Genomic DNA, 12,998 nt, shown 5'->3' on the forward strand with positions numbered 1-12,998 from the left:
ACAAATGAACAACACCAAAAGACTTATTATGTCAACAGAGCAGATGTGTTCCTGGGCTTTACTTTGATAAAGAGGTAGAATTAACATGGAAAAATAGGGATAGCTCTGTACATCAGCATTTTTTTAAATTCTAAACTATCTTTATGAACACGGGAAACAAAATAATCAGGTTCACGAGTTAACAAAAACATTATAAATTGACTAGAGACCACCTAAACACTTTTTTCCAGACTCACTCCAGGATTTTCTTTTTTTTATGATTTTCATTTTGAGGGTGAATTGTATTGATCTACATATGCTTTTTCAATATGCTATCTAGTTCAGTATACATCTGGTTCTGGGTCATTCACTCTGTGATTTTTCATGTATGTTTCCTGCAATTAGTTCATAGCAAATGGACAGGGTACTGATGAAGCTGCAGGTGGTAACAACTGTCTATGAAGAGTTAGCAGTCATCTCAATGAGTTGGATCAATATTATGCTAGGTTGTTGTAGGTTTTTCCGGGCTATATGGCCATGTTCTGGAGGCAATTTTTCTCCTGACATTTCGCCTGCATCTATGGCAAGTATCCTCAGAGGTAGTGAGGTCTGTTGGAAGTAGGAAAAATGGGTTTATATATCTGTGGAATGACCTGGGTGAGACAAAGGACTTTTGTCTGCTGGAGCTAGGTGTGAATGTTTCAGCTGATCACCTTGATTAGCATTGAATGGCTTGGAAGTGCCTGGGGGGAATCTTTTGTTGAGAGTGATTTTATGTGCCTGTTTGTTTTCCCTCTGTTGTTTTGCTGTTGTAATCTTTGAGTTTTTTTAATACTGGTAGCCAGATTTTGTTCATTTTCATGGTTTCTTCCTTTCTGTTGAAATTGTCCACATGCTTGTGGATTTCAATGGCTTCTCTGTGTAGTCTGACATGGTGGTTGTGAGAGTGGTCCAGCACTTCTGTGTTCTCAAATAATATGCTGTGTCCAGGTTGGTTCATCAGGTGCTCTGCTACGGCTGATTTCTCTGGTTGGAGTAGTTTGCAGTGCCTTTCATGTTCCTTGATGTGTGTCTGGGCGCTGAGTTTGGTGGTCCCTATGTAGACAGCTGCATGGTACACGGTAGACTCCTGCAGAGGTGAGAGGATCCCTTTTGTCCTTTGCTGAACGTAGCATTTGTTGGATTTTCTTGGTGGGTCTGTAAGTGGTTTGTATGTTGTGTTTCCTCATCAGTTTCCCTATGCGGTCAGTGGTTCCCTTGGTGTATGGCAAGAACACTTTTCCTCTGGGTGGATCTTCATCTTTACTCTCGTGGCTTGTTCTCGGTCTTGCAGCTCTTCTGATGTCTGAGGTCCATTGGCCTGAGTATCCATTGGCCTGTAGACCCAGTTGTAGAGCCCAATATTATGCTAGTTGCTCTTAATTACTACTGAAGTTGAGTTATGATTTCAGTGGGACCTAATCCAACCGCTTGTCCACCATCTGAACTCATTAGCAGGTCCCATTAAGTTCAATGGAGCATCCTAGTCACCTGTATATTCTGAAAACTACATTGCATTTAGTTTATCTGGTGAACCACCCTAAGCTCCAGGGGAATTGAAACCCTTTAGGGCTGCATGCTTGATTGAGGATATACTATAAAACAAACAAGATGGTACTCCAGTTTCCATCAGCTCCAGCTGACCTAGCCAGTAGTGAGGAATTATGGAAGTTGTAATTCAACAGTCTTAGAGGGCCACAGATTTGCCATCCATCTTTCAAAATATCCTCTTTGCCTTGCTGGGTTATACTTATTTTTCTCTTGCAGTCAGTAAAACACAGCATGTGGAAAAATGATTTTGCGATGCTTTGAGAAACCTGATATCTGGGCTTCTGTACGTTCTAGACAGTTGGATTTATGAGTTTTAAGCAGCATAAGAATATGAAAAATGTAAGAATTCAGCCTGCTGTAAAAATGTTTATAGGCCTCTGCAAGGGATAGTTTGTAAAGCTCATTTATAGCCTATCCATTAAGCTGTTATGTGTTTATTTCTTCTAATATTGTATTCACCAAAAGAGAGTTTGATTAGAGGTGGCTCCCCTCCTGAATCATGACTCATGTCTACAGATTTTTGCCCGGGATCCTAGACATTGGGGTAAAGAAAGGAATTTGCTCTATAAAGTGTGGTTCAAAAATAGATCCCATTTTTGTTGAATCTACCATTAACCATTCAGCATTTCAGTAGGATTATCAACAATTTAAATGTAGCTTTGTGGCATAGTCAATTGCCTTTCAATGAGGACGTCCATGTGAAGTAATTGAAGAATATTAAATTCTCATATAGCAGTAATGGAGAGAAGCACGTGATAGCTTTCATTTACTAAATGGTAACCTGTTAAGAATGAAGCCTCCAGTGGCGCAGTGAGCTAAACTGCTAAGATGCTAAATTTGCTGACCAAAAGGTCGCAGGTTCGAATCCGGGGAGCGGCGTGAGCTTGCTCTGTTAGCTCCAGCTTCTGCCAACCTAGCAAATGTGCAAATGTGAGTAGATCTATAGGTACCACTTTGGTGGGAAGGTAGTCATGCTGGCCAAATGACCTTGGAGGTGTCTATGGACAATGCCGGCTCTTTGGCTTAGAAATTGAGATGACTGGACTTAATGTCAGGGGAAAACCTTTACCTTTATCTAACCTGTTAAGAAATAAATAAATAATAATCTATTTTTAATTTTCTAAAACCAGTTAGCCTTTCATAGATATTATTTACATACAATAATTTTACTCACTTATTACACACTTCCATTCAATCACCTTAGATCTCTAGATGTGATTTGCAAAAGAGAATTTGGTTTGACTATTATGGTTTTAGAAGTTCTGAATAGTGTTCCAGAAAAATAAAACTGCTCTTAAAAGAAACGCCTGTAAAAATCTGCCATGCTTTTAACAAATCTGCTGCCCCATTCACTCAAGCCCAGAAAGTTTTCAGTCACACTTAACCATATTAACCCTTTCTCACCAAATCATTTAGTGTTGTGGGACTTTTTACTATTGGAAGCAAACTATCAAATGACATTTTTATCCACATTTTAAAGTACAAAACATAGGGTTCATTGTAGTGATTAGTAAAAAAAAAATACATGTGTGGAAACATCTATAACTCTAAATTAAGGGAATGAATGTTAAGTATTGGAGCGTTCAGGATATGCTCAACTGATGGCAGCCAAAAGTCAACAGATTTTTCCATGGAAATCTGCTTTTTGGAACTACTAAGGGAAACTGGAAGAAGAATTCGTGTTGAACTCTTTCATGTTTAAGGTCTACCACTTCTTTGAGAGAAATGTGCGAGTTTCCTCGAGCGAGGGAAAATACATTTTGCAGCCTCTGGTGTAAAATACAGTCAAACTCAGAGCAGATAATAGGGTAGTTGTTGGATGCAGATGTAGACTATCAGGCATATCTAGGAGATTACATCTGCACCCTGCAGGTGCTCCACTAGTACAAATTAGGAAAAATAGGGAAAATATTCATATTTTTTACTGACTAGAAATATACACAGTCTTTCCATTGTATTTGCACATAGCACATCCATTGAGTCTTCTCCAGCAGCCCCTCCCACCATCTTTAATTGCTATTTATCTGGCCACTGAGTTGGAAGTAGCCAGCCAGCCAGACACAGCTCCATCATGTTTTATCATCTGGTCTGGGACTGGTGCGCCAGCTGGGCTACCCGCAACCATCTAATTGGCTACAAGATAGTGTCCTAGTGGGAATAGTGTTCTGCCAGACTAGCCAACTAACTGGCCTGTTGAATGTGCTCATGGACTCCGAGGGTATGTTAAGTATTGTTATTTTTACTTTCTTTTATATCTTTTGGGTTCCCCCTCCCCTCCTTTTTGTCTTGGGTTGATTTTGTTTTAATAGAATGTATATGGAGCTGGGGCAGCAATACAAGTTGTACAGGACAGAGGGAAATATGGTGATGGCAGGGTCACATGTCCTTATAGAGTAGTGGTTCTCAACCTTCCATTGCCATGACCCCTTAATACATTTCCTCATGTTGTGGTGATCCCTTACCATAACATTATTTCTGTTGATACTTCATATCTGTCATTTTGCTACTTTTATGAATCGTCATGTAAATATCTGATATACAGGCTGTATTTTCATTCACTGGACCAAATTTGGCACAAATATCCGATATGTCCTGATTTGAAAACTGGTGGGGTGGTGGTGGTGGCTGATTTTGTCATTTGGGACTTGTAGTTACTGGGATTTATAGTTCTCCTACAACAAAAGAGCATTCTGAACTCCACCAATGATGAAATTGAACTAAATTTGAACTAAATTGAACTAAACTCCCATGACCAACAGAAAATACTAGAAGGATTTGGTGGGCAATGACCTTGAGTTTTGAAGTTGTAGTTCACCTACCTCCAGAGACCACTGGACTCAAACAATGATGAATCTGGACCAAACTTGGCACGAATGCTCAATATGCCCAAATGTGAACACTGGTTTGGGAAAATAGACCTTGACATTTGGGAGTTGTAGTTGCTGGGATTTATAGTTAACCTACAATCAAAGAGCATTCTGAACCTAGTCCACAATGGATCTGCACCAAACTTGGCACACTATCTACATGGCCAACATTGAATACTGGTGGGAATTGGGGAGGCTGTTTTTGAATTCTGGGAGTTGTAGTTCACTAACACCAAAAAGGAAGGGAAGGACAGGCAGAGAGATCTTAAGCCTTCTCTGCCAAAGGGTTCCTAAGACCATCAGAAGTGAGTATTTTCTGATGGTCTTTGGTGACCCCTCTGAAACCCCTCACGACCCCCCCAGGGGTCCTGACCCCCATGTTGAGAAACACTGTTATAGAGAAAGGAGATTATACCTTAGAGAGGAAGAAGAGAATATCATTCTCACCTTTCAGTCACCCTGCTACCTTAGTAACTTGGAGAATGAGCCAGGTCACCTTTGCTCTTAGGTAATTCCAGGTCAATTAAAAATAAATCACACATTATATATGAACTCCCTAAAGATAAGGGGGTCAACCTGTCATGCTTCAATGAAACTTGGCTGTGCAATGATCATGCACCAACCTGGGCTTAGGCTCACTTACCACATACTGAGTCAGTGAGCAGATGGGGGCAAGTGAGTGCAAGAAAGATGTTATTAACCTGACGAAATTATCTACTAGGGAGCTGGCCCACATTGAGTGTGTGTACCTGAGTATGAAAATGAGGGAAAAACTTTGTGTAATCCTCCTCCCCCACCTAACAGACTCCCCAGCCAAGCTCATGGAACTGAGCTCAGAAGTGTTGTTGTTGGAATTACCCAAATTTTTGCTTCTGGGTAACTTTGACATACCAGTGGAGGCCAATTTGTCAGATGCAGCTTGAGACTTTATGGTATCCATGACCATGACAATCATGGGTCTATCCCAAATAGTTTTTCTAAAAACATGAGCCATCAATTGAGCACTTGGAGACATATCTCCAGTTACCTTTGGGTTTTATTGGGTGCCCTCTAGTTTTGTCTCTTCTACAAGAATCTAATCTTCCCATCCGACCTACCTCATTGGAGAGTTGGAGAAGTGACTGGAGATTATTTAGCAAATAAAAAATATAAACAGAATAAATTATCTCCAGCAATTGATAATATCTGCAAATATAGAGGAAAATAGTACATTATGACTATGTATTATTTTACTGAATGACTAATTAGATAAAACACAGAAAGCATTGTTTAATGAAGTGCGCTCCTGGATTTTAACCATTCTATGTTTATTTGCTAAACTGGACAAACTGAAGGACTAATTCTTTGGAAGCATTTCCCTTATTTCCCAATTTTACCCAACATAAGAGAAGTAGTTCTCTTATTTCCCAATGTTATTCAACAAAACATTGATCTGATCATAATAGCAGTGTTCAGATAATACTATTTCCAAAAGATCAACCCTTTCCACTTCTTTATGGTAAATTTAAATTTATGTTGATATTTTTGGAGAAGGCATAAAAAAGTCTAGATAATAATAATTATTATAACTTACAGGAAAATGAGAGTGTTGTTTTTTAAAGAAACAGATTGATACAATGCAGTTTCATGAAAAGTTCACTTTATTCAAATATATAATATTTATTTCTGGACAAAATACAGAACTGAGAAGGGTCATGTGCTTTACGTATTTACCACAGCATGTAATCCCACTTCTTAGAAAAAGCAAAGATTTCTTCTAATCAAGGCAGTGTGTCAGTGATATCCCAGAGTCAATAAAGCAAATATTTGAGGTATTGTGTTTTGTTTTTGCTATTTTTTCCTGCCTGAGGTACACACCTTGTTGTTCTGAACTACTATCAAGTTTTCTTTATTGTGTTCTTCCTATTAAATAACAGTCATACAGTCACAAAAGCATTAACTTTTGTTGACTATTCTGATATTAAAAATAAAGCAGAGAAGTGAGTGTGTCACAGCACAATTCTGTATACAAACATTCAGAAGTAAATCCCTTTGATTTCAACAGGACTTACTACTGTAATGTATTCTACTAGTAAATAAGATATAGGACTGAAGACTTTGAGCAAAACCCAGTTGTCAACCCCCATTAGCGGAGACCCATTGAATCAGGGGTTACTTTCTAAGGACATTATCACACGAGGCTCGTAAAATGGTTTTGGGCACTGCAAATCCATCTTGCTTGAGACTGTAGTATGCCTTTTTAGCCCCTGCTTTTAGCACACAAAGCCTTTTTCAAAGCACATCAAGAAAGATCAGAGTGTTTTCAGAAAGACTTGGCGTAACATACTTGACAAAACTCAAAGTGTGTTTAGTTTGCCACAACTCCTCCCAATCTGTCCATTCCTCTTCTTCATAGATGCCCTTCCTTTTTTATTTTTTCCCACATGAGAATTTCACAACTCCAAAAGTTCACAGTCTCACAAGACTGAGGTTTTATCTGTGAGAGATATGTGGGTTCGCACTTCTGCACTTCCGTGTTTTCAACATACTGAAGCAGCATCACTGTGAACACTTAACATATTAATTAAAAAATACAGGAACATTTTGTAATTAAAGGCATTTTTCTATTTTGTGGGCGGAGGGTAGGTTTGACTTGGAAACCTTATTTAGTGACGCACAACCACGCATGAACAGGATGTTTTGCAAAATGGTCTTGCAAGGAAAGGAGATGTTTAATTATGAGGGAAATCCATAACAACAGCTTAGTTCAGCTACAGAGTTGCATAGTTACTTAAATTCAAGAAACCGACAGAGTGAGGAGAAGTCATGGCTTTGCAGCCAAAGATCTTCTCTGTCTCTGGCGATTTAAATGCAAGCAGATTGGGAACAAAAACTGTGTAGGATAGGCACAGCCACAACATGCCTACAATAGACATCACTGGCCCCAAAGTTGCTGGAGAAGTGGCTTGAAATTACTGCATGGCTGAAGAAATGTTGAACACAGAACTAAAACAACCTCCCCCCCCCCCCCAATTTTCTAAAAATGACTGCTTGCCCATTAGTTGCAAATTGGTTTGCAGTGAGTTTGCAATATCATGCAAGTCTTTTCAATTGTGGCTAAGGACCCTACAGTACATATTACAAACCTCATGTGATTACATCTATAGTCAGCAATCATATCTGTCATCACCTGACAACTGAAAGATCGCATAATTTTCCACTACATATCTGCCAAAATAAAGACGTGAGACTTAAAGTGCCATCTGTTGTCTTATTATATATACAAATAAAAACCAAAAACAGGTAAATACAAATGTCACCTCTGCTTCACAAAATTTGAAACCTCTTTTATCTAAAATTGAGACTTTATATTTTGAGTTTTGTTCTTGCTACCTGCTTTAACAGGTAACTAGGAGCACCATTTATGAGAGACACTCTTTAATCTAGGACACCTTTGTGCATAACGCTTCACATTCTGCTCGAGAGTCAAATCTATTTTGGTTTCCTCCACAGCCACCATACCAAAACCGGGAGCACTTGGCCAGATTGTTATCAAAATACCATTTCAGAATGTAATCTTCACATTCACCATTGTCCATTTCACCATTGCAAGCATCTAGAAGGAAAACATTTACAGTTAGCAACATGAAATCAAGGATGCTTACACCATTAATGTACAACTGTGTAGACAGCTACAGCACTAGAAATCATGATTTGGAGTTATATGTTATATTTAGTGTCTGCCTTTGGCTTTGAAACTCCCTTTAGGATGTTTCTGTCCTTGCTATTTTGCCATCAAGCTGACAAAGACATAGTTAATCCAACGTACTGTGGAGAATTGAAAATTTTGAAAGGATTTTTAAAAAGTATGTTGTGCACTTTAATAGAACTATTTTATTTGAAAAAAAACTGCTTTTGCCATTTTTGATTGTATCTTTTAAATTGATTTAGCATTGTTAGTAACTGAATCCCATTTTAATGCTGCTATTTTGTATGATTTAACTATATTTTACTTGTTTTAGTTTATAAACTAGCTTGTGTCCCAAATCCACAGGAGGTCCGGTTAAAATCATTACAGAAATAATAGGGATTGTGCAGTCCTCCAGCCGGCAAAATGCAAATCCTATCATGCCTAAGCATAGAGTATTGGAGCTAGGGCTGCTGGGAACTGCCCTGAGTCCCCTTCAGGGTTCAGAAGGGAGATATACAAATACTGCAAATAAATAAATGCAGTTCCACAACATCTGAAGTGTTAAACAAGTCCCTCTCCTGGCAAATGGTATACAAGAAATTGATTGATCCTAGTTTTGCACCAAATGTCAACAAAGGTGAAGTCATGTTTACTTCTTGGAGAAGCACATTCAAAAAAGTCAGTGAGCTGCAAAGAGGGACCTCATCATACAACTGATTTTCAGTGTCGTATGACGTTTCCGCCTCAGTTGAGTCACGGAGCCCCACACCGCCCATCAGATGACATAGGCTCACTTCTAGTGTGGCTCCATGGCACGCACAGAGCACAAGCATCTTACAACACTGCGTTGGAAAAATGGGAGCCTCCCTGTGTTCCATTAGGAACAATGGGGCTAAACAATAAGGGAAAGCTGTTCGGAGAAGCTCCCCCAGGTGTGATGGAAAAGTGTCGCTGCCAGCAAGGCGGGACACAGGATTCTGGGATTGTGCCGCTGCCCTGCCAATTCACCACAGAGGCTAGAGAATCAGTATGCAGGCCCTCATCAATGTGAAGAGGTCTGAAGTCTCTATCTTATGTGAACTTATGCCACATACTTCCTCAATTGGTGGAACAAGGAGGTGGTCTTATCTTTTCCTCTTCCCTGATCTAAAAGCCCATACAGACACATCCAAAAGCACCAATACTAACAGCTAACCAAGAAGCAGGTAGATAGCCCTTTCAGAATGGATATTACATTATCTCTAACTACTTGTCTTAGAAGCATCCTGGAAGAAATGTTTAGTACCAATTCTGGATAAATTTCATAATTTCAAGTGAATTATCATAACCCAGACAAGAGGCACTGTTTCTAATCAGCTGCCTATGTCAACAAATGCCAACAGCTGGTGCATCTGCTGAAGCTAGGATATGGAGGTCTATTTAACTAAGACAATACAGCTGAATCAAGAGGGACCTCCAGACTATGAACCTTCTGTTCCATGGAAAATGCAGTCCTATTCAAAATATGCTAGCTAACCAATTCACAGATCCACAAACAACCTTTCATATAAAAAACTCTATCCTAATTCCATCCATAACTACTTCTAGGCATTTGATTCCTCCAAGTAGCAATGAAAACTGGGGCAAAGTGCCACTATCATACATGAATATTTCATCCCAATTCCTCTGTTGACTTCTCCTACATGGAATAGAACTATGCAGGATAGAATGCCACAAGTGTTATGCCCACTGGCCATTCTGGTTGAGGATGATAGCAACTATAGTCAACCACATTCTGGAAGTCATCAGGCTCTAGATTACTCAAAACACAAAACCTCACTACAGCACAAGGCATTAAACGGTGAGTGAAGTCATTAAAAAATTTTGGAAAATAGAAAAGGTTATCAGATGGGAATCAGTACAAGTGAAGCAAACTTCTTGCCATAGTTTTGTTTAATGTTCAAAGAGGGAGTTCACATTGTCTTTGGGACTGGCAATGACCTCAAGACTCCCCTTCAATTTTAGAGTGTCTGCTGGACTTTAAAGAGGGAGGGGACTCTGCTTGGAACATCACATTATTATTTTATGAGCAATTTCATCTGGTACCCAGTCTATGCTCTGCAGGATTTATTTCATAATTACTCCATCTTTGTCCTACAGTTGCTGGCTTTGGATTTCACTAGAGAAGGATAAACAAACAGCTGCTTGTAACAACAGCTCAGGAGTATGTCACAGGCTCATGAACTCATTTTCCTCCAGCACTCTTTGTATCCTGGTTAACTTAATAAAAGTGAATCAAGACATGGTCAGTCCTGTAATTAAGCTATAAAGAAACAAAGATATGAGTTTACAAATTCCTTGTGAAATCTTTATATCTGAGTTGGCAATCTATCTCTGTGTTGTAAGTTGTCACATAAATATCAGATATAATCTTTAACTAAACATGAGGGATTAGATACAAGTAGTTTTGTTGTTTCATTTTTTGGATTTGACCACACAAGCTTCCAGCAGAGGAAGGATGTTTCTGGATACAACTCATGATTTCCAATTGATCTAGACTATGCACAGTATTTGGGAGTCCATTTGAACAACCACAAGACTAGCAAATCTATACAAATAAAAATGTAATGTTCGTTTGTGGGATTAACATAACTCAAAAACCACTGGACGAATTGATACCAAATTTGGACACCTATCAGGCCAATAAATGACCATCACTCATAAACATGCTGAAAAACACAGCGGGAGAAACGTAAAAAGCCAAAAAACAAAAATTACATTACAACGCATGCACAAAACCACATATATACACAAACACACATATATACACATATACACAATCATGCACACACTCATATATACACACACAAAACACGTATACACAGGCTGGTCCACAGCAATGCATGGTAGGGGATGGCTAGTCTATATAAATAAAATATAATGTTCATTTGTGGGATTAACAGAACTCAAAAACCACTGGACGAATTGACACCAAATTTGGACAAAAGATACCTAACAACAAATGTTCTTCACTCAAAAAAATTGATTTTGTCATTTGGGAGTTGTAGTTGCTGGGATTTATAGTTCACCTACAATCAAAGAGCATTCTGAACCCCACCAACGATGGAATTGAACCAAACTTGGCACACAGAACTCCCATGACCAACAGAAAATACTGGAAGGGTTTGGTGAGCAGTGTCCTTTGGTTTTGGAGTTATAGTTCACCTACATCCAGAGAACACTGTGGACTCAAACAATGATGGATCTGGACCAAACTCTACACGAATATTCAATTTGCCCAAATGTGAACACTGGTGGAGTTTGGGGAAAATAGAATCTTGACATTTGGGAGTTGAAGTTGCTGGGATTTGTAGTTCACCTACAACCACAGAGAATTCTGAACCTACCAACAATAGAATTGGGCCAAACCTCCCACACAGAACCCCCATGACCACCAGAGAGGGTCACAGTAATGCGTGGCAGGGGACGGCTAGTGCAATATAAAATGAGGCAGATGTCCATGTGTACATGGCACTACTATGTGAGATGTTTAGGAGAATGCTCTTCTGGGTGCTGCAATCCACCCCAGAGTCTTAGCAGAGGAAATGGGAGAAATGTTAACTAACAAGGGTAATGCTAACAAGAAATGTTAACTAACAAGGGTGTATAGGGATTTGGATTGGGAATCATGTAGCATTCTAGATATGCTGAGCATTTTTTACTATTTGCTATGTTTGCTAGTGCTAGAGCTGTTGAGACTTGCAGTCCACTAACATCTTGAGGGCTGCTTTATTCCCCATCCCTGGATTTAATGGATAAGTGGATAAAATATGCACACCTGCTACTCTTTGTACTTGCTCTGAATGTTCTTGGTCCTTTTTTCTTCTCCCACCCTGGATACTAATATTTCTGTAATAGTCGTTCTTGTTATGGTCATGCTCTTCTTCTTTATGTTCCACATGTTGTTTGTTAGCTTCCATAATTTCATCTTGAAAGTTTATTCTTGGTAATTCTGATGGCAGGGAAGCATCTCTGTACTCCAATTCTGGGAAAGGAATACTAAAAAGGGGAAAATAGGTGGAGATTATGCTTCTTAAAAACAAGATATGTGGAAAATATTATTCTGAATTAATTGACCCAAATGCCATCCCATCTCAAGCTTTCTGTCTCTGCCAAAGCCAATGTAAATTCTGGCTCTTTACTTCCAAAAGAAATGAAGAACACAGTGTTGGTACCTGTCAGTCCTTGCTGTTAGTTGCTGATAAGTATCTCCCCGATCTAGACTCTCACATTCTTCCTGCAGTCCTGGTGGAGGATAAGGGTTTATTCTGCCTGTGGAAAAAAATGGAGGAAAGGGGCATAGAAATCAAGATGCTAAAATATTTTTGAAACACTGAATATGCGTCTACTTCTAACTATCATCCCAAATATACAGTGCATTTTCATCCAAATTGTGCAGTATCGTACATCCCAAATATCTCGTTCAGTGTACTAGAGTGAAGGCATTGGCAACATTCAGATGCTCTTTCTCCATTAAATTAATTTAAGTGTGGAATACAACAATTGTCTGCCCTTCCTTTGACCTTTCTCACATGTTCCATCACATGATAAATTTGTCATGAAATAACTAGGTTTTGTAAATTGAGGATCTCTGGCTTTACAATATACAATCAGCCCTCCTTATCCACAGATACTGTATACTGTATATGGATGGAAAGGCAAAGTTTGATTTTGCCATTTTATTCACTACTTTACTACACCATTGTACATAACAGGACTTGAGCACTGACAGGTTTTAGTATCTAAAGGAGGTTCTGGAACCAAACCTCAGTGGATAACAAGGGCCTATGGTATTATTTAAATTATGTCTTTCTGTCTTATATTCCTGGTTTGTTTGGTCACATTCAATTAGT

At 39.0% G+C, this 12,998-nt stretch overlaps 2 protein-coding genes across 2 annotated transcripts in view; both read right to left on the minus strand.

Moving 5' to 3' along the window:
• The window catches only part of LOC132778637 (collagen alpha-6(VI) chain-like), an 81,722-nt gene extending 76,331 nt beyond the window's left edge, over positions 1-5,391 (minus strand). The window contains exon 1 of the mRNA XM_067470569.1: positions 5,328-5,391. Coding sequence (XP_067326670.1) covers positions 5,328-5,391 — 64 coding nt within the window. The remainder of the gene's footprint in view (positions 1-5,327) is intronic.
• A 2,048-nt stretch (positions 5,392-7,439) lies between these two features.
• The window catches only part of LOC132779666 (collagen alpha-4(VI) chain-like), an 81,490-nt gene continuing 75,931 nt past the window's right edge, over positions 7,440-12,998 (minus strand). The window contains exons 37-39 of the mRNA XM_067470214.1: positions 12,321-12,417; positions 11,924-12,144; positions 7,440-8,031 (exon numbers count right to left, since the gene is read on the minus strand). Of these exons, the coding sequence (XP_067326315.1) occupies positions 7,859-8,031; positions 11,924-12,144; positions 12,321-12,417 (491 nt within the window). The 3' untranslated portion in view covers positions 7,440-7,858. The remainder of the gene's footprint in view (positions 8,032-11,923; positions 12,145-12,320; positions 12,418-12,998) is intronic.

This window comes from Anolis sagrei, chromosome 6 (genome assembly GCF_037176765.1).
Source record: "Anolis sagrei isolate rAnoSag1 chromosome 6, rAnoSag1.mat, whole genome shotgun sequence".
Taxonomy (NCBI): domain Eukaryota; kingdom Metazoa; phylum Chordata; class Lepidosauria; order Squamata; family Dactyloidae; genus Anolis; species Anolis sagrei.